We start from the raw sequence: 25,515 nt of genomic DNA on the forward strand, positions 1-25,515 counted from the left end.
TGAGCCCTGATCTAGGCTATGAGTGGCTGAGACAGGGTAGAGGACCGGACCACGGGAGGAGAGGAGGCCCAGGAAATGACCAAGAATGAAGATGGTGGTACTGAGGCAGTGACAGTGAGCCGGGAAGGAGGTCAGCTGAATGAATCCACAGGTCAGGGCCTCTCTCCCCTCCAGGCCATGACATGAGGAACTCCCTTTGCCTGCAACCTCCTCCCATTCCTTTATTCTGGAAAGCTCCTGCTCATGCCTCAGGGACAGGTCAGAGGTCATCTCCAGACCCCTCTCCTGCCCCCCTGGCTGTGCCTGGGGCCCTTCTCTGTCCTCCCAGAGTCCCCAGGCTCATCTGAGCACCCAATGGTGGGCCTCATAGGTGTCCCCAAGATTGGGGCCTCCCGGAGGCCAGAGCCTTACTCCCCGGAGTGAGGAAGGGGGCTGCAGGTGAACAAGCAGATCTGCAGGCCCCGACCCCAACCCCAAGAGCAGGCTGAGGAGACTGAGGTGGCAGGGCCTGTGACGAGGGCATATTTGAGGCCAGCTGGGTGGTTGTGGGCAGGAAGCTGCCATCTTACTGTTCAGATCTGAGGCAGCAGCCGGGCTCTCAGCAAGGGCAACTGTAGTGGGGGTGCTTCTGGGATCCAGCCACAGCACGGTCTTGTCAGACTCCACTGGCCATGACTCCATGTCCCCCTACACATTGGTGGCAGGCAAGCGGGACCATGGACAAACCCCAGGTCAGACCCAAAGCCAGAGCCAGGGGTCAATGTGTACAACAAACAAAAGGTTTATTGATAAGCAAGGATGCTGTCCAGCAACAGTGCAAACTCATTGTCTGGGCATCAACACCAGCTGGGCAACTGAGGCCACACCCAGAAAGGGTCTCCTTCCGATCTCCAGCTTCCTGGCTCTGCAGGGAGATCACAGTGCAGCCGAGGTCCTCCCAGGACTGTCCACCAGGGGGCAGACATGCCCCATCGCCCTGCAGGGTCCAACGTGGGCCGAGACCCCAGCCAGTCCAGGCAGCTGATATCCCCATTCCAGGGTGGAAGCCGTTCCCGCCTCCGTTGTAATGGCTGGACTCTCCCACCCTCCAAAGGTTCAGCTGCCAAGTTCAAGTCCAGTGGAATTTTTCAACAAGGGATCCAAGTGCTTGGGACCCAACTGCCTTCTCAAGGAGTCCCCACCCACCTTCCTTCAGAATCTGGTCAAGGCCACATTCGTCCACCCTCTGCAGGGTCTCGGGGGTGTGTGTGGGGGGAGAGGGGTGCCTCTTTAATGAAGGAATCCTTTGGCAGAATTGTCAGCTTCAGCTGCTTCAGGCAGGCTATTCAACCCGACAACATGGCTACACAGGCCCACAACGTGACACAGACACACACACACAAGACAGGCTCTCGGCATCTCACATCCACTTGGGATCGCAGCGGACACAGTACCAACACGGCCCCATGGCTCCCCTGGGGCTGGGCCTCCAGGAACAGCAGGAGGGGGTCAGGGAAAACAGGAGCAGCCTCTCGGGAGGCAAAGGAGAAAGTTCCAGGCTGAGGTAGGAGGAGAGAGATGGCTGCGGGCCTCAGTCATCTCCAGTTCCTGAAACTCCCTGATGGGAGAACCCACCCCACACAGCAGGGAGCAGGGGCCGGAGCTGGGGGGACCTGAAACGAAGGTCAAAGGCAGAGGACACAAACTCTTGAGTTTGGCTTTGTTATGTGGTTGGCTTGGTTGCCTGCATGGGGCTTCCTTTTTCTTTTTAATTGCCACGTGTTAAAAGTGGAAGACTATCGGTTAGTGGTTTGCCATCTTGCCCCGGCCGGGGCCCTCATTCCACTTGCCTGCCTGGGCCTCTGCGCAGCTGGTTTTCACACCACTGTACAAGAGGTGGAGCTGGCAGGAACGGATTGGAGGTGGTGCTTTTCAAGGGTCCTGAGGAACCTGGGGGACCGCCCTACAGGGACTGCCAGCCCCACCCGGCACAGAACCATCTGGTGGATGACACCCCCACCCCGGCTGGGACCGGCCAGCAGTCCCAGCATCCAGGCTAAGGCGCTGCCCTTCCTCCACTGCCCTGCTCCACAGATGGCGCACACGGCACCCCTCCACCCCAGCAGGCCCAGGGAGGAAGATCTCAACAAGGGCTGCAGAAGCCAAGCTCGCAGGACAGGCTGGGGGCAGCTCTCAGAGAGGCAGGGCTCGCCCCGGGCTGCCCAGCAGGTCCATGCCCAGCTAGCCTTCTGGGAGGGACGCGCACCATGACGGGAGAGCTTTCCACGACTCTCCCTGCCTCGTCCCTCTGCCTGCAGGGGAGAGGAAGGCTGAGGCTGGAGGCCGCTAAAGGAATTTGGCCCAGAAAGAGCCAGAGTCCTGGGGCTGGGGGCCTAGAAGGCCCAGAGATCAGCGCCTCTCGGCTGTGACGCGTCCCTTGCTGGCCTGGTTAACGACTTCACCCCTCCCTCGGGCACGCCAAGGGGCAGCGGCTTCTCCTCTGGGTTCTGCAGCAGAGTCTCTGAAGCCCCCGACTGGGACTGACAAGGGCATTCCTCCTTGGAGAAGGGGACCTGCTCGTCCTTCAGGGAGTCTGAGGGGCTGGCATCCGTGTCCCCCGCAGTGGAGCTGGTCTGGGAGGGGCACTGGGAGCCGTGGCCGGAATTGCTGCAAACATTCACAATGCATGTGACGTTGACCTGGGTCCCGTGGCTGCCAGAGGAAGGCTCTGCTGAACACAGGAGGGAGAGGGCGGTCAGTCGGGGGGTCTTGGAGTGGGGGACGTCTCCACAGCCTGTCTTCTGCCACAGAGGCAGATTAAGAGCACTGGGCCCTGGGGCCGGCCCTGGTGATCTAGTGGTTAAGTTCAGCACACTCCACTTTGGTGGCCCAGGTTCAGTTCTTGGGCACAGACCTACACCACTTGTCTGTCAGTGACCACGCTGTGGTGGTGGTCCACATATCAAAAAAAAAAAAAAAAAGATGAGGGCTGGCAGTGGATATTAGCGCAAGGTGAATCTTCCTCAAGGAAAAAAAAAAAAAAAAGCACCAGGCCAGGAGCCTAGAGGCCACATTCTAGCCCAGCTCTGCTGTGTAACCTTGGGCAAGCTAGTCACTTAACCTTCATGCGCCTCAGTTTCCTCATCTGTCAAATAAGAATACCTAGCCCAACTCACTCCATAGAAGGGAGGAGACGATTTGCTCCAGGAACAAAACAAACCGCCACAAAGAATCAGAGAAGTGAGCAGGGACGGGAAGAACACACGACAGGATACCGGTCAAGCAACCAAGATGAATTACTCTCCCATAACCGCAGGAGGCACCAGCAGTCCCGGCCACAACTACAAAACGGAGAGAAGCCTCTGTCTCCGGGTTATGTGCATGTCGCCCCTTCTCTGTATGTGGGAGAATCAGCATCAAAGGGCTTGGAAATTGTTCCCTTACGGAGACTGAACATCGAGCCAGACGCAGTGTCAAATCCACCCCCAGGACCCAATCTCTTTCCTCCACGCAGAGCTGCCTCCCCGATTTCATAAATCTGGGGATTCCAGGATGGCGGCAGTTTGTCCTCATCACTGAGGCTGGGACGCCTGGAGCTTTGCAGCCCGACAATCCTGGGTTCGAATCCCAGCTCTGCCTCCATAAACCTGGCCAAGCACAGCCTAGTGGAGCTTCTGTCTGCCCAGCTGTAAACTGGGTGTAATGACCGCGTCCATCTCCTTACAGGCGAGGAGAACTCTGGCTTGCTCCCTGCCATATCTCCGGATCCTGCACGGCTCCTGGAGATGGGTGATGCTCTCAGCGACACTGGGGCTGAACACTGGCCCCAAATATCCAACCACCTGTTCTGTACCTCAGCCTGAACTCTTGATTCCACCCTGTCCAACCTGCTCCTCCTCGTCTCAGGTCACAGTGCCACCATCCACCCCGCTGCTCAGGCCTCAAAGGCTGGGACTCACTTTTCTCTCATATCCCATACCCGATCACTCAGCAATTGCTGCCTGGTCCACCTTCAAAAGATACTTCAGGCTCACCACCTCCTGCTACCGCCCATGCAACCTCCCTCCACTCGCCCCTGGACCAGTGTGAACGATCTCCACCTGTCTCCTGGCTTCTACCACGCTCCCCCGCATGCACCCTGTCCCCCACTAGCAGCCAGAGCCAGCCCTTTAGAACCTGGCTGCTCAAAACACCACAGTCCTCGCCAGGCCTACGGGGTCCTGCACAACCCGGTGCTTGTCATCCCCTGCCCCATCTCCTCCTGCTCTGCAATCGTGGCTGGATTCCTTCCAGCCACACTCACCTCCTTGCAGCTCCTTGAGCCCTCCAAGCCTCAGGGCCTTTGCATGTGCTGCTCCCTCAGCTGGAAATCTCTTCCCTATTTCAACGGCTCACTCCTTCCTTTCTCTCAGGCCTCAGCTCAAAGGCCACTTCCTCCGAGAAGCCTCCCTGATTGTCCTCTCTAAATCTATCACTCCCTATGTCCCTCCATCCCTCCTCTGCTGTGATCTCCAGCGTGGGACCCAAGCTCCTTCCAGGGTAATCAATTTCCTGGGTGCTCACTTGTGTCCCCTCCCCCAGGCCCTGAGTCCAGGGGAGTGTGGCCCTTCTGACTGTTCCCCACTCTGTCTCTAGTGCCTATGACAGGGACACGTGGGAAGGAATAAAGCCAGCCCACAGGTGTCTTTTATCCTTGGTGGTAGTGTATTTAAGTGAACTGGCTGCCAACACAAAATTCAGGAGTTTACATTTTAAAAATCTGCATTTATAGCCTTCCTTGGGAGCCAGATGAGGGAGAGGCCATCATGGAGGGCCCAATTCCTGAAGGGCACTGGCAGGAAAGGCTTCCGGGCAGCGGGTCCCCTTCCCGCCCAGGGCCTGCGAGCACCTGAGTTTCCTAACCAGTTGGTGAGGGACACACGATGGCCAAGCCAGGAGACTCATGGAAGGGGCTGGACACACAGGGGCCCCTCAGAAAGCCAGACCTGCTGCTGCTGCCGGGTCTGTGGGACCTGCTGGGGCCAACGAACATGGTGGCCGGGGTGTGGGGAGTGCTGGCTGCTTGTCGTCCAGACTCCAGAGGGGCCTGGGAGGAGGACGGGCCGGGTAGCTGCTCTGCTTAGAAGAGCCCCACACAGGCAGGGGAGACGGAGGGCTGAAATCACGGGACGGAAGGAAATTTCCACCCTGAGCCTCCACAGCCCCCAAATGTCACCCAAAGTCACCACAGCTGTTGCACATCATGAATCAGACACTGCAGGGGCGGATGGGGGACCACAGACCTGGGTTTACCCGTTCCCACAGCAGAGAAAGGTGTCAGGTGGGAGGGAGAGAAGGGGAGAGCAGAGGCCAGACAGACAGGTGGGGAGCAAAGAGAAGGGGCAGAGGGGAGAAAGGGTGGGCAGACACGGTCAGGGGTACACACGGGGCCAGGGACGAAGCCACACCTGGTCGGCTGTGAAAGAAGTGTCACTACGAAATCGGAAAGATGAATGAATGAGAGTTGGACAAAGACCAAGAATTGCTATCTGGAGCTCATTCATTCACTCGACAAACGTGTAGGGCCACCTGCTGTGTTCCAGGTACTGGCCCAGTCCCTTCCTGGGGAGTTCTCAGGATGGGGGTCACTGACAAGACCTCACACTGATGAGGACGGGCTATGTAGGGAAGACAGAAGTGGGCCACCTCAGTCAGAGAAGGAACATCCTTGAGTCAGGGGACAGGCAGGAAGGGCTGTTGCAGCCCTGCCACGGAGGCGGCATGCTCATCTCTGGACAAGGAAACTGAGGCCCGGCAGGGTTAAGGAGCCTGTGCAGATTCTCATGGCAGCAGAGCGGCCGGGACAGCATCTGGGACTGACCCGAGTCCATGGTCACTCCTGACCTCCCGCCAGCCGGTGCCGCCAGGTGAGCGGGCCTCGGGCCAGCAGAACCGACCTCTCACCACAAAACACAGCCAAGTGTGGATATCGGCGCTGCCCGCCAGGGCTGGCGCCTGGCACAGACCAGCTCCAGGGCAAAACGCAGACTGTGTCAAGGCAGCAGGGGCTTCCCCAGAGCCCACACGGTCCCCACAAGCCTGGAGCCTCAGTCCCAAAGGGACTGGGCCACAAGCCACAGGGAGTGGAGCCCTGGGGACACGATGTAGTCATTCAGCTTTCTGCCCCAGGGCTCTGGAGCCTGAGAGCCCAGGGGTGATTCCTGGCTCTTCCATTTACTAGCTGTGAGCCCTTGAACAAGCTGTGTAACCTCTCTGGGCCTCAGTTTCCCCATCTGTAAAATATAATAGGTATTAATATAATATTATAATAATATATAATAATTATGTAAGCATATGGTAATTGTGTAATAATATAACATTATTGTGTGTTATATCCATATGTATTATAACACACAGGAAAACCCCCTGCCTGGGTGTGGAGGACTCAAAGGACAAGCTGGATTGTCTGGAAGGAGGGTGTTCCTGGTGAAAAAAGCCGCGGGGGCAAAGCAGGAGGGTCTGGGTGAGTCTGGAGGACTGAAGGAATCCTGTGGCTCAGGGCGGCCCTGACGGGGAGCAGGAGATGGGGCTGGATGGTGAGCCGAGGCTGGTCACCCAGGGCTTCGACTGCCCTGCTGGAAGCTCGGCCTCGCCCGGCAGGGGCGGCCAGGAGGAGACGACTAAGACAGAAACCAGGAGGGAACACGAAGAGGGGGACGTGCCGGGTGCGCTCCCGCCTCTCACCTGAGCTGCTGGAGCTGGCCCGCACCTCCCCAGGCCCGCTGGCCTTCCCCGTGCCTGGGGCATGCAGCTGGTCCCCCGTGGGCGCCCTCTTGTCCGCGGTGCTGGCCGAGCTCTCCAGGGAGCTGCTGCTGGAGCTTTGCGCCGTGGTCAGCAGGTGCTGCTGCTCCTGGCCCGGAGCCCCTCCGGCCTTATCAGCAGGCAGGTGAGGCTGGATGGAGAGGAGAGAGGAGGGAGAGTGGTCAGCCCATCAGCCAACAACTCTTCCCCTCTTCTCGCCACCATCCGCACCCCATGTCACAGCACTTCACAGTTTACACGGCACTTCTGCCCACACCTGCACGTTCTTTCCACACACAGCACTTTCGGGACCTGTGATTCTCCGTGGTTTCTGTGACTGGAATCTGTCTGCCCCCTATGAGGTCAGGGGCCATGCGGCCCTGCTCGCCAAATAGTCTCAGAGGTGGGGCAGGACATTCATCCTCATTTTGCCTAAGGAAACAGAGGCTCAGAGCAGGAGAGTGACTTTCCGAAGGTCACTCCATCAGCACAGGGTGATGTGGCCCAGCCTAGCAGCCAAGAGCATGGACTCCAGAACTAAACAATGTGGGTACAATTCATGACTCCATCACTCACTAGCCGTGTGACCTCGGACAACTTAACCTCTCTGTGCCTCCATTTACTCATCTATAAAGGGAAAATAGAAACTTACATCCTAGGACTGTCATGAAGATTAAATGGCTGGGTATCTGTAAGTGCTCAGAACAATTCTGTTACATGGTGAGCTCCACACAAGGGTTTGCTAGATCAGGGGTAGGCAAACCCCTGCCACAAGCCAAATCCAGCCGCTACTGTTTTTGTACAGGCTGCGAGCTAAGAATGGTTTTTACATTTTTAAATGGTTGAAAAAAAGCTTTTAAAGAATAATTAATTTCCTGACGTGAAATTACGTGAAGTTCCAGTTTCAGTGTCGGTAAACACAGCCACTCTCATTGTTTACGCAGCATCTGCAGCTGCTTTCCTGCAGCAACGGCAGGGTGAGTAGCTGTGACGGTGACGATACGACCCCAAAAGCCTAAGATATTTACTATCTGGCCCTCGTGATCCATCAATCCATCCCGTGCAGATAGCCCTTTATCTAGGACCCTCAGCCAGGCTGTCTCCACAGCCCTTCCCAGACTCCATTCCCCCCGCTGCTCGGTGACTCCTCATGTCTTCTTTTCACAGAAGAACATCATCATCATCATCAACAACAAAAACAAAACATTAGTCAACGTTTGAGCGCCAGCCGGTGCCAAGCAGTGTGCTGAAGTCCCGCCAAGACACTATATTGATCCTTCCAACAGCCCAGTGTTATCCTTGCTTTGCAGACGTGAAAACCAAGGCCCAGAGAGGTTGAGTGACTTGCCCAAGGTCACACAGTTAGAACATGGTACAGCTAGGCTAAAACCCACAAGGCCTTTCCTGGGTCTCTGGGGATTCAGCTCTAGGGGCTCAAGACAAGGTGCCCGTTTCCAGCGCCCAGTGCTGGGAGGCACCTGGAAATTCCACCCCGAGACTGGTGCCTGTGCACACTAACTGAGCAGGCACACAAGCCCTTGCCTTGGGATTCCGGTGATTGCTGGATCCCAGGAAGGAGCTCGTCTGCTGCCCTGAGCAGGACGAGAGGGTCCGGGGCAGAATGAGAACTGAGGTGAGTTACAAGCTGGTGGGACACGGCCTAACATGGAAGGGGGAGGTGAGGGTCACAGGGCGGGTGTTTGCTATGGGGTTGCGGGCATGTTAGCCCCCCTCCCCGGGAAGGGCTGAGACCCCTGGGCTCGCTTCAGAGGGAGCTACAATTCCAGGAGCTCCGAGCAGCAGCTGCTCACTCTGGGCCATCAATGCAGACCCCGGCCCCCCGCCCACCATGGCTGTGGCCTCCAGACCCCTGAGCCCGCCCCAGCCCTCGGTTCTCCAAGGCCAGCCCACATCCTCGGACTCCAGCATGGAAGGATCCCTTGCCAGCTGTCCCATGAGGCCACGGAGGCCCAGAGAGGGTGAGTCTGGGGCTCAGCATCACAGAGCTGGTCCGTGGTAGGGGCAGGATGAGCCCAGACCAGGGTACCAGAGCTGCCCCCCTCCCACCGCAGCCTGCCTCCCTGGTTTACACCCCCAGCTTTGGAGGGATGGAGGGCATTCCAAATTCCGGCTGAGCCTTTGCCCAGGTGGTCTCACCTTGGCCACTGGCCCCTGCCCCCAGCGCTCTCTGAGCTTGGAGAGTTGGGGGACGGGGGGAGGCGCATCCAAATGTCATTCCTCACAACCCCGGAGAAGGGGCTTTTCAGCCCGTGTCCCACTGCTCTGCGGGTAGGAAGGGCCAGGCAGAACAGAAACTCCCAAAGGTCACAGCCCACCTCCCTCCTCCAAAGCCACAAGTTACAAAGTTCAGGCAGGCTCTGAGTGGGGCAGACGCATCCTGAGTCCTTTCCTCAGACTGGGACCCAGTAAGGGGGAGTACCGAGAGGGCTTGTTCGAAAAACAGGATCCCAGCCAGTCCCGGCCTGGCCCAGCCCTGCTGTGAGCAGAAGCAGAGACCCTGGCAGAGCCAGCAGCTGGGTCCTCCAGAGGCCCACAGGGGCCGTGTCTGTGTGTGCAAGTGTGTGTGCATGAGGCCCACACACCTATATGCGCAGGTGTGCAGGTATGTGAAGTGTGCACACATGTGTGTCTATGTGTGTGGGCGCATGTGTGCACATCTGTGAGCGGTGCAGTTAACGTGAGTGCTGGGGGTGGTGAAGAGAGGCACTCCAAGGTTTGTGTCCCAGGCCACTCTCATTAGCTGTGTGACCTTGGGAAAGTTTCTCAACTTCTCTGAGCCCAAGTTCCTAGGCCGTAAAAGTGGGGCAACAATCATATTGCCTGTGTCGTAGCACGGCTGTGAGACAAGACAATGCTCCGTACTGTGACTGGCATACGTTCCGCTCTTCATAAATGCTCACTCTCGTTATTAAACACGAGCCTGTGCACGTGTCTGTGGGGGCGGCTGTGGGTGAGCTCACACATATGGCTAGGCTGGCCTTTTCTAAACAGAGAAGCTACTGGTCCTGCCATGCCTGGAGGGACAGGGTGGGGCTGCTGACTCACCACGCTCTGGACTCCAGCGTTACCAGGCAGGGACCACTGGCAGCCAGGGGGAGGAAGAGAGGGTCACAGACCAAACAAGGGGCCAGAGGAGGGTGCCAGGGACTGAAGGGCCCTTGGGAAGCGACCAAGCTGAGGGCAGGCCCTGCCAGGGCTGGGGGTGCTTGGAGCAGCCATGAGTGTCTGCCCCAAGTGGGTGAAGGCGCAGCCTGTGGCCTCAGACTGTCTCAGACCTGGGCTAGGCCCCTTCCCTAGGGGTCTAAGCTTACACGGGTACCTGGACCTCCCTGAGCCTCAGTTTCCTCACCAGTAAAATGGGGATGAGGATGCTGCATCCTCGCAGGAGTGTGGGGATGCAGTGCCATGGTGCAGGCAGGGAGCCTGGCATGGGGCTCAGCCAGGGCTGTGCTAGAACCAGCTCGGACCTGTACTGTTTCTTCCCAACCCCACGCTCAGTAAGGCCTGGGAGCTTGAACTCGGCCATGGTGGGAGCGTTTATAACACAGAAATGAGCAAACATCATAAATCTGGGTTTGGGTTTTTTTTTCCCCACTGGGGGGGCCAGTTACCAGCACACCACTGGGCTCTACACACAACAGTGCTAAACAAATAGCAGCTGAGTTGCTCACACTTAGTAACCACAAGACCGAGTGGAGGGAAAGAGGAAGCGGAGGCTGCAGGGCCCCACCCAGGACATCTTTGCTGCACTGCGTGTTGGGAAACCCACTAGGCCGGGAAGGAGCACGGTGGCTGGGCCGCTGAGGTGGAGCTTGCAGGGCACACTGGCTCCCCAGCCACCAGGCAGCAGCTGTCAGCATCCCTGAACCGAAACCAGAGAAAGGAAGGGGTGGCACTCGCACCCTGGGAGAATGAGAAACGGTTTGAACTCCCAAACCAGTGCTGATGTCTGCTAAAATACTGGAGGGCAGGCCAAGGAGAACTGCGCCAGGAGTCCAGAGACAAGCCCTCGGCCAAGCGTGTGTGATTGTGGGCAAGTCACTTCCCCTCTCTGCACCTCTGTCCTGGTCAGCAAAACCAGGAGATGAAACCGGTCTCTGGTCCCTGCCACATCCAGAGCCGTGGGGAGACCTCAGGCACTGGGCCGCCCCGGGCTGAGCTCTTCTCTAGCACAGTGACTTCCGAGCAGAGGTGACTCTGTCCTCTCGGGGACATCTGGCAATGTCTGGAGACATTTTCGGTTGTCACTCCTGGAAGGCAATGCTGCTACCTCTAGTGGGGAGAGGCCAGGGATATTGGGGAACAGCCTATAATGCACAGGACAGCCCCCCAGAACAAAGCATTTTCAGGCCCCAAATGTCAGCGTTGCTGAGGCTGAGAAACGCCGCCCCAGCAGGACGGGGGCATGGAGGGAGCTCCTCAGACTCTGCTCCCTCGCCTGTAACGGTGCCCTGTCCACCAGGTACGGGGTTGCGGCAGACACTGTGCCGGCTCAGCCCATACCTGTCTCCAAGCCCTCTTCCCTGCTGTCCTCCACCACAGAGGCTGGATGTCAAAGCGCCCCCTTCCTGCCTCCCTTGCAGCTAGGGATGGTCACGTGACACCATTCTGGCCAGGGAGACGAAAAGAGGAGTCTACCCAGGGCTTCTGGGAGAGCGGCTGGTTTCCTGGTGAAAGGCACTGTGGCTGGCTGGCCATTTCCCCCTCTTTTTCCTGCCTCCGACCCAGAGGTCACATCTGAAGTGGTGATCACCATCTTATGACCTAAGGCCAGCAGCAAGAGAACAAAAGCCAACACACTAAAAAGATGGCAGAGCCTGGGGTCCCGCTGGCCTCACAGGGGATGCACGTGAACTGCTCCAGCAGCAGTCAACCCCTCGACGTCTTGGTAGGTGTGAAAAATAAAGCCCTGTTGCTTTAAGCCACCCTTCAGCTTGCAGCTAGTTGCAGCCGAATGCCTTCCTGATGGAAGACCAGACTGTTTCTAGCAAAAGTCCTTCACGGACCCTACTTCATAAAAAGATCAGAGGTGAGCTGCTTTGGTTGAAATGGGAGGAGGACCCAGGGCCCTGCCCCGTTGCCTCCACCTCAACCCCAGAGATGACCCCCTGGGGCCTTCTGTGGGACGCTGGGGTACCCTAGCACTCAGTTTGCAAACCACTGCCCCATGAGAATGTGCTAAGCACCAGGGAGAGGCTGAGAAGTGCTACCAGCTGAGGGAGAGGCACAGCCCTGCAAGCGGGCTCAGCGACGCAATCCCCATTTAATGCTGAGGAGACAGAGCTGCGAGCAACGTCACCTCTGCCCAAGGCCACACCCTGGGTCTGTGGCCACATGCTTGCCACGGGCACCACCAACACCCTGCTCCCTGATGTGGCCTTTCATACTCACAGTCTCCTTTGCCAGGACACAGAGAGCTGCCTACCCCTGAGGACAGACCCGGGCTGCCCCTTCCTCAGCCTCCCAGGGCTCAGCACCCCACCTGACACTGGACAGACCAACCGATGGAAGTCGCTGCTTCCTGCGGAACAACCAAGCCCACCAGGCAGGAGAGTGGGGGGCAGGGGGGCAGAGGGGACTCACCACCTTGGCTTCTCCTTGCAGGCAGAAGGACTTCTCTGCAAAGAGGAGAGAGGGGACAAGTCAGGGAGAGTGACTTCCTCAGGGCCCGTGTGCTCTAATGGGGAGGGCAACATGGGGCCCAAGCAGCAGCAGCCAGAGTAGGCCCAGCCCTGCGGGGGGCAATGACAAGGCACACAAAAACCTCTATATCCAATGCTCCAGCTGGCCCGAGGCTGTGCCAGTCCCCTCCACCACCCCCAACCATTGTGCCACCTCCCCACCTTTGCTCATGCCAGGCCCTTGGCTAGCACACCCTTTCTTTCCTGCACACACCCCACCCATCGAAATCTCACCCAGCTCAGAGGCCAACTGCTCTAGAAAGCCTGAAGCCCCGGGAGTCCTAGGGAAGAATCCTGGTCTCCCCCTTGCACGGCCCTGACGGCATCTGGCCTCTCAGTAGATGAGCAAGTGGAAGCGCCTTCCACCCCAGGCCCTAAGCTCCTACAGAACAGGGACTGCAGCACACAGCTCTGGCCGACCCACAGGCTGTGCCCAGGGCTGGACTCACGGGAGATGCCCCAGAAAAGCTTCCCGAGCCAATGGAGGAAAGAGGATGGAGGAAGGAAGGAAGGAAGGAACGGAATCTTACTTTTCTTCTGGGTCATGATGACACAGTTCACCAGCCCGATTACTAGCAGACCCAAGGCTGTCACTCCCACGATCAGCCCTAGAAGGAAAAGAGAAGCTCAAAACAGCTGCAAAGAGCAAACTCGGATGTCCCAGGTGGCAAGCAGGTCAGTTAATGACCAAAGGTGGCTGGCGTTGTCACAGGCGAGGGGCAAGCCAGGGTCAGAGGCTCTCAAATTCAATTAAAGAACAACCCAAAAACCGTGTGCCAAACAAAACACGTCTGTGGGCTGCATACAACCTCAGGGCCACCAGTTTGAGAACTTGGCCTGATGCAGTCCTAACCCCAGAAGGGAAGCCCCCAAGATGACCTGGCCCAGCCCAGCGTCTTCACAGCCTGATGGGTTCATCAGAAACCGCAACCAGGAGACCAGCTCCCCGACCCCTTCTCTCCCCACCAGGGGCTCTCACTGACAGCACTGGGTCTCGGGAGAAGACAAGTCCCCCCAGCACCTGCATCACAGCAGAGTACAGCGTCCAGCCCACAGCAGGCTCTGAGTAAGCCTCTGAGACAGGAGGGAGGAGGGAGGGGCCCTCTTGTGACTTACCAATTGGAAGGGAGAAGTTGCCAGTGATGAGCCCTTCAGCTGGGGGGCTTGGAACCATCGGGGGCAGGGGGGAGGTACCAGGAGCTGTGCTGGGCCCGCGGGTCAGCTCCGCGTGATGGGATCTCGTGGACCCTGGCTGGGGCGCAGAGGCTGGCTCCGAGGCCACTCTCGGGGTGGGAAGCACAGACTTGCAGACGGCATCCATGCTGGCATTGCCAGGGACGGCCACCGAGCTACAGCTGCAGACGAGGAGACTCGGTTAGGGGCAGCAGAGGGCTCAAGGGCTCAGGGTGGCTGGGTTCACCGGCAGGAGCCAGGCCAGTGGGCAAGGGCCCCAGCCGGCGGGATGGGGGAGTGAGTATGTGTGCCATACCCTTTCTCAGGACCACCCCTTCCTGTTCCCACTCCCACTCTCCCCAAGCTCCCCACCCAGTCTTGACTTCCAGGGCAAGGCTACTGTTCACCGTGCTGTCTGTCCTGGGGGCCACCGGCAGATAAACCGGCCCTGGCGTTGAACCGGGCTCGGCAATGCCTCCACCCAAGGGAGCAAACGGGAGCCTCCAGGCCCCGTGGCCCAGCCGCTCTGTGCTCCAGACCCCAGAGTCACTCAGGGACAGCCCCTCCCTGCTCCCCTAGAACCACGGGACCCAGCCACTCACTTCCGGTGGGGCCTGCAAGTATCTGTGGACGACGTCCTGTCGGAGAATGTCCCTGGGGCACAGGCAGCGCACACCACGTTTGATGTCGCAGTTCCTTCAAGGAAAAATTGGAAGCTGTCACCAGCTCAAACACTCTGTGGACCAGGTAGGCCTTGACACTGGAGCCCCGGGGGACATCTGAGGGGCCCACAGACCTCTGTCTGCACCTCTACCCCTAAATACACACACACACACACACACACGTGCGTGCACACACGCACACACACACACACACAGAGCTGGGCGGTGTTTGTCTTTAACCAATTCGAGTGACTTCCTGGTCTCCAGGGTCACATGGGTTCATCTTCCTGTGGCATGACCTGATGTTCCAGTAGCTTAGGGCTTAATCTGATCCATCTCTGGACCCCCAGGGCCTAGCACACAGCAGGTGCCTAACTAGGAGCCTGAAGGAAAGAACGAATGAGGGAAGTGGGCACAGATGGATGGCTACCACGTTTCCAGGCTGGGCTGATGGGTTGATACTGCAAAGGAAAGGCCCAAGGGGGTCCCCAAGGACCTCTGGCCCTCGCCCCACACATACCTGGCTTGGCCACGCCGAAGCCGGGCGGGCACTTGCGCAGCAGCCCGCAGACCTGGCACCCCTCCTGCCTTGGAAGTATGCAGTACCTGCCCGGCTCGCAGGTGCAGATGCGGTTCTGCTTCAAAGTACAGGCTTGAGTTTCCACTTGGCCTAGAGGAGTGAGAGGGCGGCCCAGGGTCATTCGTGCCTTCACCGGCCCTGCCCATGGCCACCCCTACTCTGCCCTCCCAGCCACCCACCGCCCACAGAGAGCTCTGATCTCCCTCAGGCTGGCGGATCCCCTCTGCAGGGGGCAAAAAGAACACTGGCCAGGGAGTCCCAAGGCCTGTGGTCCTGCTCCAGCTCCATCCCAGCGTGAGCGAGCAGGCCTGCTCTCTGAGGCACGACTTCCTGGACTCTAAAGTGCGCAGTCTTCGTGCTGCGGCCCTGGGCCTGCCTGTCCCATGGGCCATGTGCAAGGATTCAGTGAGACAGAGGATGGAAACGCCATGGATAAACAGTAAAGGGCTGTACCCATGAACCTCATGCTCTGGGCATAACAACTGGTCTGGAGTGATCCCAGCCAGCTTTCAGCCAAATGGCCTGAAGCGCCTGGTGGCCAGGGGCGGATGCTGGGGACCACCCCCTCTCTGGGCCTACTCACCGGTGCTGCAGCGGGAGCCACAGCTCAGGCACTCGGGGAGCCAGTTCCAGAGCTGGGTGTATGTGCTGTCCTCGCAGGGGACACACACCGTATCTGAGGTCTCGTTGCAGAAACTTTTTGCGCGGCAGCCTGAGAAAACAAAGGCCAGAAGTCTCAGTGAGGTGGGGCTTCTGCCAGGACCCTGGGCTCATCCACTGTTCCCCAGAGCCCCAGAGTTCTGAAGCCTAGGTGGGAAGGCCCTTTGATGGAGGTGCAAGTCCTCCATCGACTCATCTCATATCTAACATGAGCCAGCTGCCATTCCATTTCTGAACCCCCACTGCTCATAAAACATCTTCCCCTCTGCTCTTTCCAGATGCCTGGAATTCCACTATTGGACTTTGCCTATTACTAGTCAACAACACTTTAGTGAAAACTAGTTTGTCAGTTCTTTTCTTCTTTAGAGTTGGGTAAAATTCTCCACCTGGGGGTATGAACTCAAGGAGAAAAAGGTAGTAGGAATGTAGTCCCTGGGGGACTCCTGAAGGCCTGGAGAGAAGGCACGCCAGGGGATGGGAGAATGCCCACGGCATATCTTTAGGAAGTTTCCCTTCTGAGCCCTGCCCCCATTCCTAAACTGCCAAAGTCACTGCTCTGTTAATCTAGTAACTTCTTAGAGACTCTGCCAGTTACCAGAAGAAAGAAGAGTCCCTTCCGCTGGGGTCCCTTACAATGGCTGTGGGAGGTGAGAGGTACACATGGGCCTGTGCACATCTCAGACTAATGCTCAGCGCCCTCCAGTGGATCTGGATCCTGCAGAATAAAAGTCAAGCTCCTCACCATGGTCCCTGCTCGCTTACTTACTTACTCACCCTGGGCCACACACTAGCCTCACTGTTTCCCAAGTTCACCAAATAGGCCCCCACCTCAGGGCCTTTGCATCTGCTGTTGTTCCCGCCTGGCGTGCTGTTCCCTATATATGTGCATGACTCACTGCCTCACCTCTTGCATGTCTCTGCCCAAGTGTCAGCAACTCAGATAGGCCTTCCTGACCACCCTGCATAAAGCAGCGTGTCCTACTCCATCTGTCTCCACCTGCCTTACTCTGCCTCATTTTCTTCACTGCACTCACTCTCTGACCTCTCGGCTCATCTATTTCCTCTGCTGGTTTATCTGTCGGTCCCTCTATTAGAACGTAAAATCCACGAGGGTGAGGATTTTGTCTGCCCTGCTCTCGGTTGTATTCCTAGCACTTAGAACAGCGTCTGGCACACAGCAGATGCTTTATAAATAATATAGGAATGAATGGTTAAATGAATGAATAGATGGATGGCAGCGGGAGTTGGGCCACCTGGCTGTCCCAACTGGGGCCAGGCCTCAGGTCCACCATCTGTGAAATAGGTAAGCATTCATTGACTCAGTCAAATATGTACTGAGCACCCACTATGTGCCAGGCATGGGGATTCAGTGGAGAGCAAGCCCACAGTGGGGGCAACAAAAGAGGAGTCAGGCCATGATTGCAGCGTGACAAGGGCTGCTGCCATGGGGGATGCCAGGCGCACGGGAGCTCAGAGGAGGAACAAGACCTGGCCAGGCAGTGTAGGCAGGCTTCCTGAAGGAGGTGGACATCTAAGCTGAGGTCGAAAGGATAAATAGGAGTCATCCAGGGGAAAGGAGTTTGGAAGTGCACCAGGAAGAGGGGACAGCATGTGCAAAGCCCCAAAAGCAAGAGGGAGCATGGGGCCAATTCATGGAACCAGAAGGAGTTCAGTAAGCTGCTCCCCCAACCTCTGTGCACACGCCCCCTCCAAGGCACCAGTCCCCAGCAACCCAGCCAGTCCGAGGGTTGGGTCCCAGCCGCTGCCCCTCACCGGGTGGACACTGGCTGCACCGCCTCTGGGCCCTCTCGTCGTAGTATTCTCTTGGCTGGCACAAGTTGCTGGGCTCCGGGACAGAGCGGGGAAACACCACCTGGAGCGGGAAGGAAGGACGCCATCAGCATGGCAACCGGCGGAGTCCGCCACGCCTGACGCCAAGATCCCTGTCCCATGTCCTGTGAATGTGTGGCCCTCTCCCTGCTGAGGCCCTACTGATTGGGGACTTCTCCACGTGGAGCAGGTAGGAGTAGAAGGGAGAGGCCCTGGCTCCCTCCACCCCCGCCTCCTCCCCCATCTGCGGCACATGCCTGTCTGCAGGTGCGGGCACTGAGCAAGCTGGCTCCTCACACTCCACGGGGCGGATGTGGGGCCCCGAAGCTGCCCAGAAGGCAGGGGTCTTGGTCACAGAGAACCACAGTGCTCAGCACAAAGCTGCCCTCTAGGTAGGATGCCTTCCCTTCCCTCTTGCACCTGGGAATCGCCCCTTAGTCCTTCCAGCTGAGTACTGCCTCCTCTGGGAAGCCCTCCCTCACTCCCCCAGGCTGATTCAGGTTCCTCTTCCTCTGGGCTCTCTCTGAACACTGGATATGGTCCCTTCTCATGATCACCTCATCATGCTGAAATGGGGTGCCTATTTGTCCTTCTATCCCCGTGGGTGCACGTGTGTGCACATGCACACACGCACATACACACACACACACACCACACATCTGTAATGGAGAGGGCAGAAATGACGGCCTCGTCATCTCTAGACCCTCAGCCTCCAACGCAGGGCCCACAGCAGAGTTGGGGCCCGTAGAAGGCTATTTGTTGACGGCCGTGATGATGACAGTCACCATTTCTTAAGCACTTACAGGGTGCCAGGGACCGTTCTGAGGGCCCCAGGTACTCCAGTCAGTGGAGGCCGTTGCTCCCCACTCTGACCCCCTTTACCGGCAGGGCACTCCTCTCCCGCTGCCGGGGATGTTGCCTGATAATGGCTCCCAGCCTCCAGGTTCCAGAACCCCCGAGGCTCAGGCTGCAGGGAGGGAGGCTCAAGCTGCCCTCCCCTCCCCCTCCACAGCACCCCCAGCCTGCTCGCCCGGGAGTAGCCCGGGTGTCGGGAGCCATGCCTGCCAAAGCCTGAGGCAGCGGGGCCCTTGGCTGGCCCCTGCATCGAGGAAAGCGGACCTGGAAACCCAGCTGCCTTCCCGCTCAGCCTGGCAGGCAGCCCCAGACCCACCCGAGCTGCATGCAGCTCAGTGCTAATAGCTGGAAGCCATCAGGGGATGACCCCAAGGGGCTGGGGTTTCCTTCTGCGGAGCAATCTGTGACTTCTTGCCCCACGCACTTGCCTGAGCTGCCTCCTCCACCGGGAACAGACTGATGCTTCCTTTCACAAAATTTCATTTGTCCCTTCTGACAGCAGCTTCCCCCTGAAGGGTGCCCTGCCCGCACCCCTCCCTCAATAATCACTCGGACCCAGAATCCCAACCTTCCTCCATCAGGGTTCCTGGCACACGGGGCTGGACCCCCACCAGCTGGGCGCCCTATGAGGTTGTGCGCTGGGGGTGACTTCTTGCTATGACCCCAGAGCCTGGCATGTAGCAGGTGTCAGGGGTCGCTAATCTAAGCAGTGGCTTCATTACAATGTCATTTCCTGGAGGGGCCTGACCTCAGCACCAGGGCCATGAAGCCCAAGTACAGGTGCCCCCACCGTGGCGGCCTGCCCCTGGAGCCCTGCCCCCACCCCGAGCCCAGGCACAGGCTCAGAGCCAGACCCCAGGAAGTTAGCTCTAGAGAGGTTGGGAGAGATGCAGGTGGCTGGCACGGGAAGTGGGAACCATTCTGCATAGCACAGAGCCTAAAAATGTCAGTTCCATTCCCATCTGGACCATAAGCTTGCATGCCCATGGCTGGGCACACATATGCATGCACACATGTGCATGCACACACACACACACACACACAACACACACACACACGATCCCAGTCCTCCTGCACCCCCGTTGGGTCCTGGAGCCAGGCGCCTGGACAGCAGCAGGGGTCCTCACAGATGGCTTGGGACTCATAGCCCGTGTCCAAAGCACCCTAGGGGCCTGTTATTAACGCTGACTCCCACCCCAACAAACGGGGCAGCAGCTCAGGGGGTGGGCCAGGAAGCTGTGCTGTTAAAAAAAGAAAAAGAAAACCTCCTGAAGTGCTTCTGGTGCCTCGCTGCTGAACCTCGCTGAGCATCTGGCACCCATGGACGGAGGCAGACGGCTGGGTGGGGGCACACGGAGGAGACCCAGCGATCAAAGGCTGGGGGGCCCCCTAACCAGAGAGACCGTACCTTCTGCTGTTCCCTTCACATGCACCATTCAACTGCGCATTAACTGTCCCCCCACAGGCCCCAAACAGGCCTTCCCTGCAGGCTGCTGCCGTGTGGCTTCCCTGCTCTGCCTACGCGCCCCAAGAGGCAGCTGCCCTCCCCTCGGAGAGCATCCCGGAGGGTGGGGGGGGCGCACCTCCTTCCCTGCCACCCCCTGCCCCACAGGGCAGCTGGCACAGGACCCTGTGTCCCCCACCAGTACCTAGGGGAGCCCCTCACTCATGTGGGGCCTGAGAACCACAAAGCCAGGGCAGCTGTGGCAGGGGAGAGAAATCCCCCCACCGGCCCCAGGGCAGCCTCCTTTAGCCCAGCGGGACCTGCCCTGGCTGGGGGAGGATTTCCTGTCAGGCCCAAAGGGCCTGATGGGAAAGGGCCCTGCCATGGCCAAGTGGGGGCTCTCGCTCTACCCACAGGCCAGGGATTCCTGGACAAAGGCAGGCAGCTGGACCCCCACGGCCCCCAGGCCACTGCCCAGCAGCCGGCCCTCCAGGGTCTCTTCCTGTCTGGATCTGGCCACAAATACCCTCCCCTCCACTTCCTCCTGCTGCCCTGTGAGGCTCCAGCCCCGAGCCGCTGGCAGCTGGCGAGGGGTCAGCCCTCCCTTGAGCAATCTCGAGGCCTGTTTATCCTCTTGGACAGAAAAAGAAAAAAACCCACAGCCCTGTCATGGCTAAACAATGAGGAACAGAAAGCCCCTGCGCAGAACGGGACAAAAGGTCACTCCCTCCATGGCAGCGCTCCTCGAGAAGGGCCGCCCGGACCCCAGCCCTGGGCGCCGGCCTCAGGCCAGCGCAGGGGCCACGAGGGCCGGAGTCCCTGAAGGCCCCCAGAATGTGGCGAGCAGCCTCCGGGAAACGTGGGGCTATGGCAGCTTCCAGTCCCTTTGGCTGGCCTTGGGGAGGCTCAGATCTATCTATACACCTCCCACCCACAGGGAGCTCTGACATTCTGAAATGAGGAAATAAATCGGACAGTACTCGATTCACCCAGCATGTTTAGCAGACTCAAGGTTTCAAAACACAGGGGCCCCAGGTGAAAATCTGGAAATCACTGATGAGCGTCGGTCACCCATCTAACAGGTGGGAAATCTGTGACGCCGTGCGAGGCGGGGCGGGTGGGCGGGAGGAGGAGATAGATGATGGATGGACAGATGAGAGATAGACAGCAAGTCAGAGAGAGAGAGAGAGAGAGGTAGGTAGGTAAGAGAGGAGGAGAGGAGGAGAGATGAAAGGAGGGAGGGAGGGAGGACCCATCTGACACCCAATGTGTGAGGCAGGTCTGACTGTGCCCATTTCACAGATGAGGAGGTGGAGATGGAAAGAGGCAAAGCCACCTCCCGGGGTCTCCAAAGGCTCTGGGCCATTCCAGGGCTGGCTGGCGGCAGGCTAACGGAGGACTGTGCTCAAGGAGGCCATGGGGGCCCAGCCCTCACCCACCGCAGGCCTTGGAGCTGCCTCACAGCCCCATTTCCTCTCCTCGGCACTGGGCTCCCCCCTCCCAGGACAGGAGGAACCCGCAGTCCGGAGGAGCTAGCACCTACTGTCTCCCAGGAGCGGCTAGACGCACCGTCTGGGACGGTCTCCCCCCACTTCACAGATGCTCAGAGACGCGAAGCGACGTGCCCAAGGCCACACCGGACCAGCTGTAGGCCTTGCCATCCCCGTCCTGCCGCCCTTCTCTTTGGGGCCCAAACTTCCCTTTCCCCTCGACACAGACCCAGCACCCCTGCCCACCAGGGGGTCTCCATCCTGCTCCAGGTTCTCAGCTTTGGCCCTTCAGGGAGGAAGGAAAACAATGGGATATTCGTTAAGCACCTACTATGTGCCGGGCCAGGCACCTTATAGAAGCCCACTTCCCCTGAAAAAGCTGGTGGGCGTGTGCCCATTTCACAGCGCAAGGAGATCAAGGCACTTGTCTGAGGTCATCCAGGAAGGAGGAGGTGGCCCTGGGATGTGACTCTTGCCCTGATCCCACTGGGGGATCTTTGGTCCCCTACTCGGGACAGCTGAAGGAGCCAGATGCAGGGATCCACCATCTGCCTTCGTCCTTGAGTCACTGCCATGCCACCAGCCCCCTCCAGCCACCTCCACACCGAGCAGTGACCGGAGTACTGACTCACATGGGCACACATGCTCTCTCTTACACACACACACACACACCCCAATGCAGGGAACCCTCTTGGCCTCAGGCCATGATGCTCTGACCTCAGCTCTGACCTGGTTCACCAGGTGGCCACCCAGGAGCCTCAGAACGAACCCGTCTTCTGCAGCAGCCGGGGACACTCAGTACCTGGGCCCTGGCTCTGCCCAGAACTGCATGAGTCACCGGGCTCCTGAGAGGCCCATCCTTGGCTGGCAGCCCCTCAGCAGGCAGGGGCAAGGGCAGCACAGGCTCAAAGGAGGAGTCTGCGAGTAGGGAAGCTGATTGGCAGCTGTGCCGAGTGCTGGAAGCATGTGTGGCAGCCAATGAAGACCGTGACAAGGCCCAGCACTGGGGGCAGGATTGAGGCACAGAAGCTCAGGGCGGGCAGGAACCTCAGACATCATCTCAGACGACCTCCCATTTAGTGGTGGAAAGTCAGGGGCAAAAGTGGAAACGTTCATTCATTCATTCAACAAACGTACTGAGCACCTGCTGTTGTGGGTACCGGGCATACCGCATGGAACACATCCAAGTCCCTGCCTCGGGGGGCTGAGCTCTAGGGCAGGAGACACAGACATGCACAGGAGAAAGTGCGAGATGCTAGTAGAGAGGAGCAAAAAGGAAACGCAGGGTGGGGCCTGGACCACAGGGAGAACGTGCTCAGTGTGTCCGTGCACAGCCAGGAGGCCAGGGCAGCTGGGCCACCATAGGCGAGGGGGAGGGTCCTGGAGACCAAAACAGCAGCAGCACCTTCTCCTCAAAGCTTCTCCAAGCCAAGCATCGCGCAGAGCTGTCAACACACGTCACTGTCTCTCTGAGCCCTTGTCCCTGCATGGCGAGGTGGTACCGTCATTAACCCCAAGTCACAGAGGAGAAGCCTGAGACTCAGAGAGGTCTCACCTCCAGCCCTGTTTCTTCCCTAGCATCAAGCTGAGGCCTGTGTCTCCGTCACCCCAGGAAGACTGGATTTCAACGCCTGGGCCCACCTGAATGTCTTCCCTCCCCCACTCAGGCACCCCCTCTACTGTGGGCCGTAACGACTTCTCTGTGCCTCAGTTTCCTCATCTGTAAAACGACAGCATGGGCCTGGTTGATGTTCTAAGCCCTTTCCAGCTCTGGCTTCTTAAAGACGGGTGTCAAAAAGCTCAGCCTCTCCCAAGACCTCAGAAGTACTGGGTAGGTGGCTGGCCCACCCACATGTGTGGTGGAAAAAGTGAACGAGCTGGGAGATGGGAGATGGGGGCTGGGGCTTGAGGCAGGGCTGAGGGGGGTGGTACAGGGTAGGGCTTCCACACCCCAGCCTCTGCCCCTCGTCCCCTTTCCCAAGGTGAGGGCAGCCTGAGCAGGTGGCCTCTGGGAGGAAAGGTCAGAGGGGTCTGCCCTCCCAGGCCCACCGGACACCTGGCATCAGAGGAGCAGCACCAGACTTTGGTTAGAGGGCAGGTACACACGCTGGTTCTGGGGGACTTGGGGACGTCACTTACTCTCTCTGTAAATGGTAACATACGCCTTGCCCCGCCTCCTCCTCGGGCTCCACTGGACGGAACCAAACCATAGAACTGGGCTCTTTCTGCCTGGGTTTCAGCTGAGAACAGGCAAGGCAAGGACGAGACCCTGGGCGGCAAGCCGCCGGGTTCAGGTGAGGCGCTGGATGGCCATGTGCACCTGGCACAGGAGCGGCTTCCCTCCCACCTGGGGGGCAAGTGCGGGGAAGCTGGCCTATGACTCTTGGTGTTCCGAGGTCACCCACAGGCTGGCCCCAGCTCCAATCCTCAAGAAGCCTAAAGTCAGGAGACCACGGCGGGCCAGCGGCTGTGACAGTGGAGTGCGGGCCCTGTTGGGGCAGAGGGAGGGGGAGATTCCCACAGGCCAGATGGGAGCTTCCTAGGAGAGTGGCCTTGGGTGGTCTCAAAGGGACTTTACTCAGGAGAAATACCTGGAGGGGTGATGGGACCCCAAAATAAAGAGTCTGGGTGAGTGGCCCAAATCTAGGGGCTAGAGGGCACTTCAGTGGCCAGAAGACACAGTGTCCAGCATAAGGGACAGCAACGTGGCTGAGAGTCCCTGAAAGAAAGAGGCTTGAGGCCTGGCAGGGGCAAGGCTGCCAGCCAGACAGGACTGACCTGGTGAGTCACGCACGACCTTTCCGCCCCCTGCTCCTCCCTTCCCTGCGCTCTCCCCACCCTCCCCCAGGATCAGAAACCGCAGCTAGCGGCTGGGCTGGGGGAAGGAGACGAGCTCAGACGGGGACCTCACCAGGGCCATCAGCCAGTGAGGGGTGGAGGCAGGCGGCCAAGCAGGTCTCTCAGCTTCTGGAACCCTGGTCAGCTCTCGGGGAACTGGGCAACCCGCACCAGCTGACCTCCTGCCTTCCACTCCCAGCCTGAGACCCTGCACGTCCCCCAAGGTGGGGCCTCGGTCCTTCTCCTATTTATAAATAGACAGTGAGAGAGAGGAAGGCAAAGAGGGGCAGGGGGGGAAGGAGGAAGAAGTCGCCGCCACCAAGACGGTGACATGGGAAAGCACTAAGCCTGGGGAGCCCTCTGCTCTTCCTGCCCCCATGAGCACAGCACCTTTGGGGTCTTCAAGGCTTTTTCATTTTCTGGAGACGCCCCCCCCCCTTAGATGCCAGTGCCCAGCACCCCAGGGCAGGAGTTCTGCTGAAGGAAGCCACAGGGAGAAGCCTTTTCTCAGAGCCAGAAAGACTGACAGAGACTGTCCAGAGCCAGGAGGAGCACCCAGTGTGTGCAGACACAGTGCTGGGCACTCGCTCGCTCACATGCACTCTCCTACAATGAGGTCCGTAACACCTCATTTTCGAGATGCAGAAACAGAGGCTTGCAAAGATTCAATACTGTATCCAAGGCCACGCAGCCAGTGAGCGTCAGACAGGAACTAGTCACAGCTGCATTGCCTCTATGTCCTCAGACAGCTTTATACCCTGTGATCCTGTCCTGCCCCCTTACTTTACAGAGGAGGGGCCCAGAGAGGGAGAGGCACTCCTCTGAGAACATACAGTGAGCAAGGTGCGAGTGGGTTCATTGACTCTCCCAAGCAAAAGGGACTCCAGGGTCCCAGGGGCAGATGCCGCAGCTGTGGGGAGGGGCAGGGGCGTCAGTCCAAGGACCAACCCAGGGACCCCCTCACAGGAGGAAACTGTCTTCAAGCAATAGAGAAACCACATCATTTGCATGGCAGGTCTCCGGGGCCCCGGGGTGTGGTGGGGTGCAGCCACAACAGGCCCGGCCGATGCAGCGACGGCACCGGGCAGGCGTCACGGAGAGGAACAGCATCTGCGTCAGGAAGGACCAACCACATCACAGGCAGTGGCCCAGGGGTGACACATCCCACTCCCGGCCTACTGCCTGTGATGTCGCTTTAGAAGTGAGCTGGGGGCAGACAGGAAGCCCGGGCTGCTATCTGGTTCTCGGGGCCAAGTGCTAAGTGCCAGGGTGCCAAGGTGCCTGGGTGTGGTGCCTGTCCCAAAGGAGCCCTTAGTCTAGCTGCAGAGAAGACCCCCAGCCTTCCATCCCCCCACCGCAGCCTGTCGACATCGCCCCCTCAATCCCGGCCATGGAGCCGCTCCCCTCACCCTCTGCATCTCTCGCCAGCTACAGCCTCCTCACTCTCGGTCCCCAGCCTCATGTTCCTTTCCAAATGGGCTGGAAGCCAACTTCCTACATCCAAGTCTGGCCTTGCTTAAAA

At 58.8% G+C, this 25,515-nt stretch overlaps 1 protein-coding gene across 4 annotated transcripts in view; it reads right to left on the minus strand.

Moving 5' to 3' along the window:
• Positions 1-765: 765 nt before the first annotated feature.
• The window catches only part of TNFRSF1B (TNF receptor superfamily member 1B), a 33,690-nt gene continuing 8,940 nt past the window's right edge, over positions 766-25,515 (minus strand). The window contains exons 1-10 of one of the 4 annotated variants that reach the window (XM_014737671.3): positions 24,067-24,177; positions 17,310-17,409; positions 15,460-15,588; positions 14,817-14,966; positions 14,237-14,330; positions 13,578-13,816; positions 12,992-13,069; positions 12,364-12,398; positions 6,703-6,910; positions 766-2,710 (exon numbers count right to left, since the gene is read on the minus strand). In XM_014737671.3, coding sequence (XP_014593157.1) covers positions 2,373-2,710; positions 6,703-6,910; positions 12,364-12,398; positions 12,992-13,069; positions 13,578-13,816; positions 14,237-14,330; positions 14,817-14,966; positions 15,460-15,588; positions 17,310-17,409; positions 24,067-24,075 — 1,380 coding nt within the window. In that variant the 5' untranslated portion in view covers positions 24,076-24,177 and the 3' untranslated portion in view covers positions 766-2,372. Of the gene's footprint in view, positions 2,711-6,702; positions 6,911-12,363; positions 12,399-12,991; positions 13,070-13,577; positions 13,817-14,236; positions 14,331-14,816; positions 14,967-15,459; positions 15,589-17,309; positions 17,410-24,066; positions 24,178-25,515 lie in introns of those variants that run through there. The other 3 variants (XM_070253234.1, XM_023635759.2, XM_023635760.2) reach the window with 3 other exon arrangements.

The sequence above is a fragment of the Equus caballus genome, chromosome 2 (assembly GCF_041296265.1).
Source record: "Equus caballus isolate H_3958 breed thoroughbred chromosome 2, TB-T2T, whole genome shotgun sequence".
NCBI lineage: Eukaryota > Metazoa > Chordata > Mammalia > Perissodactyla > Equidae > Equus > Equus caballus.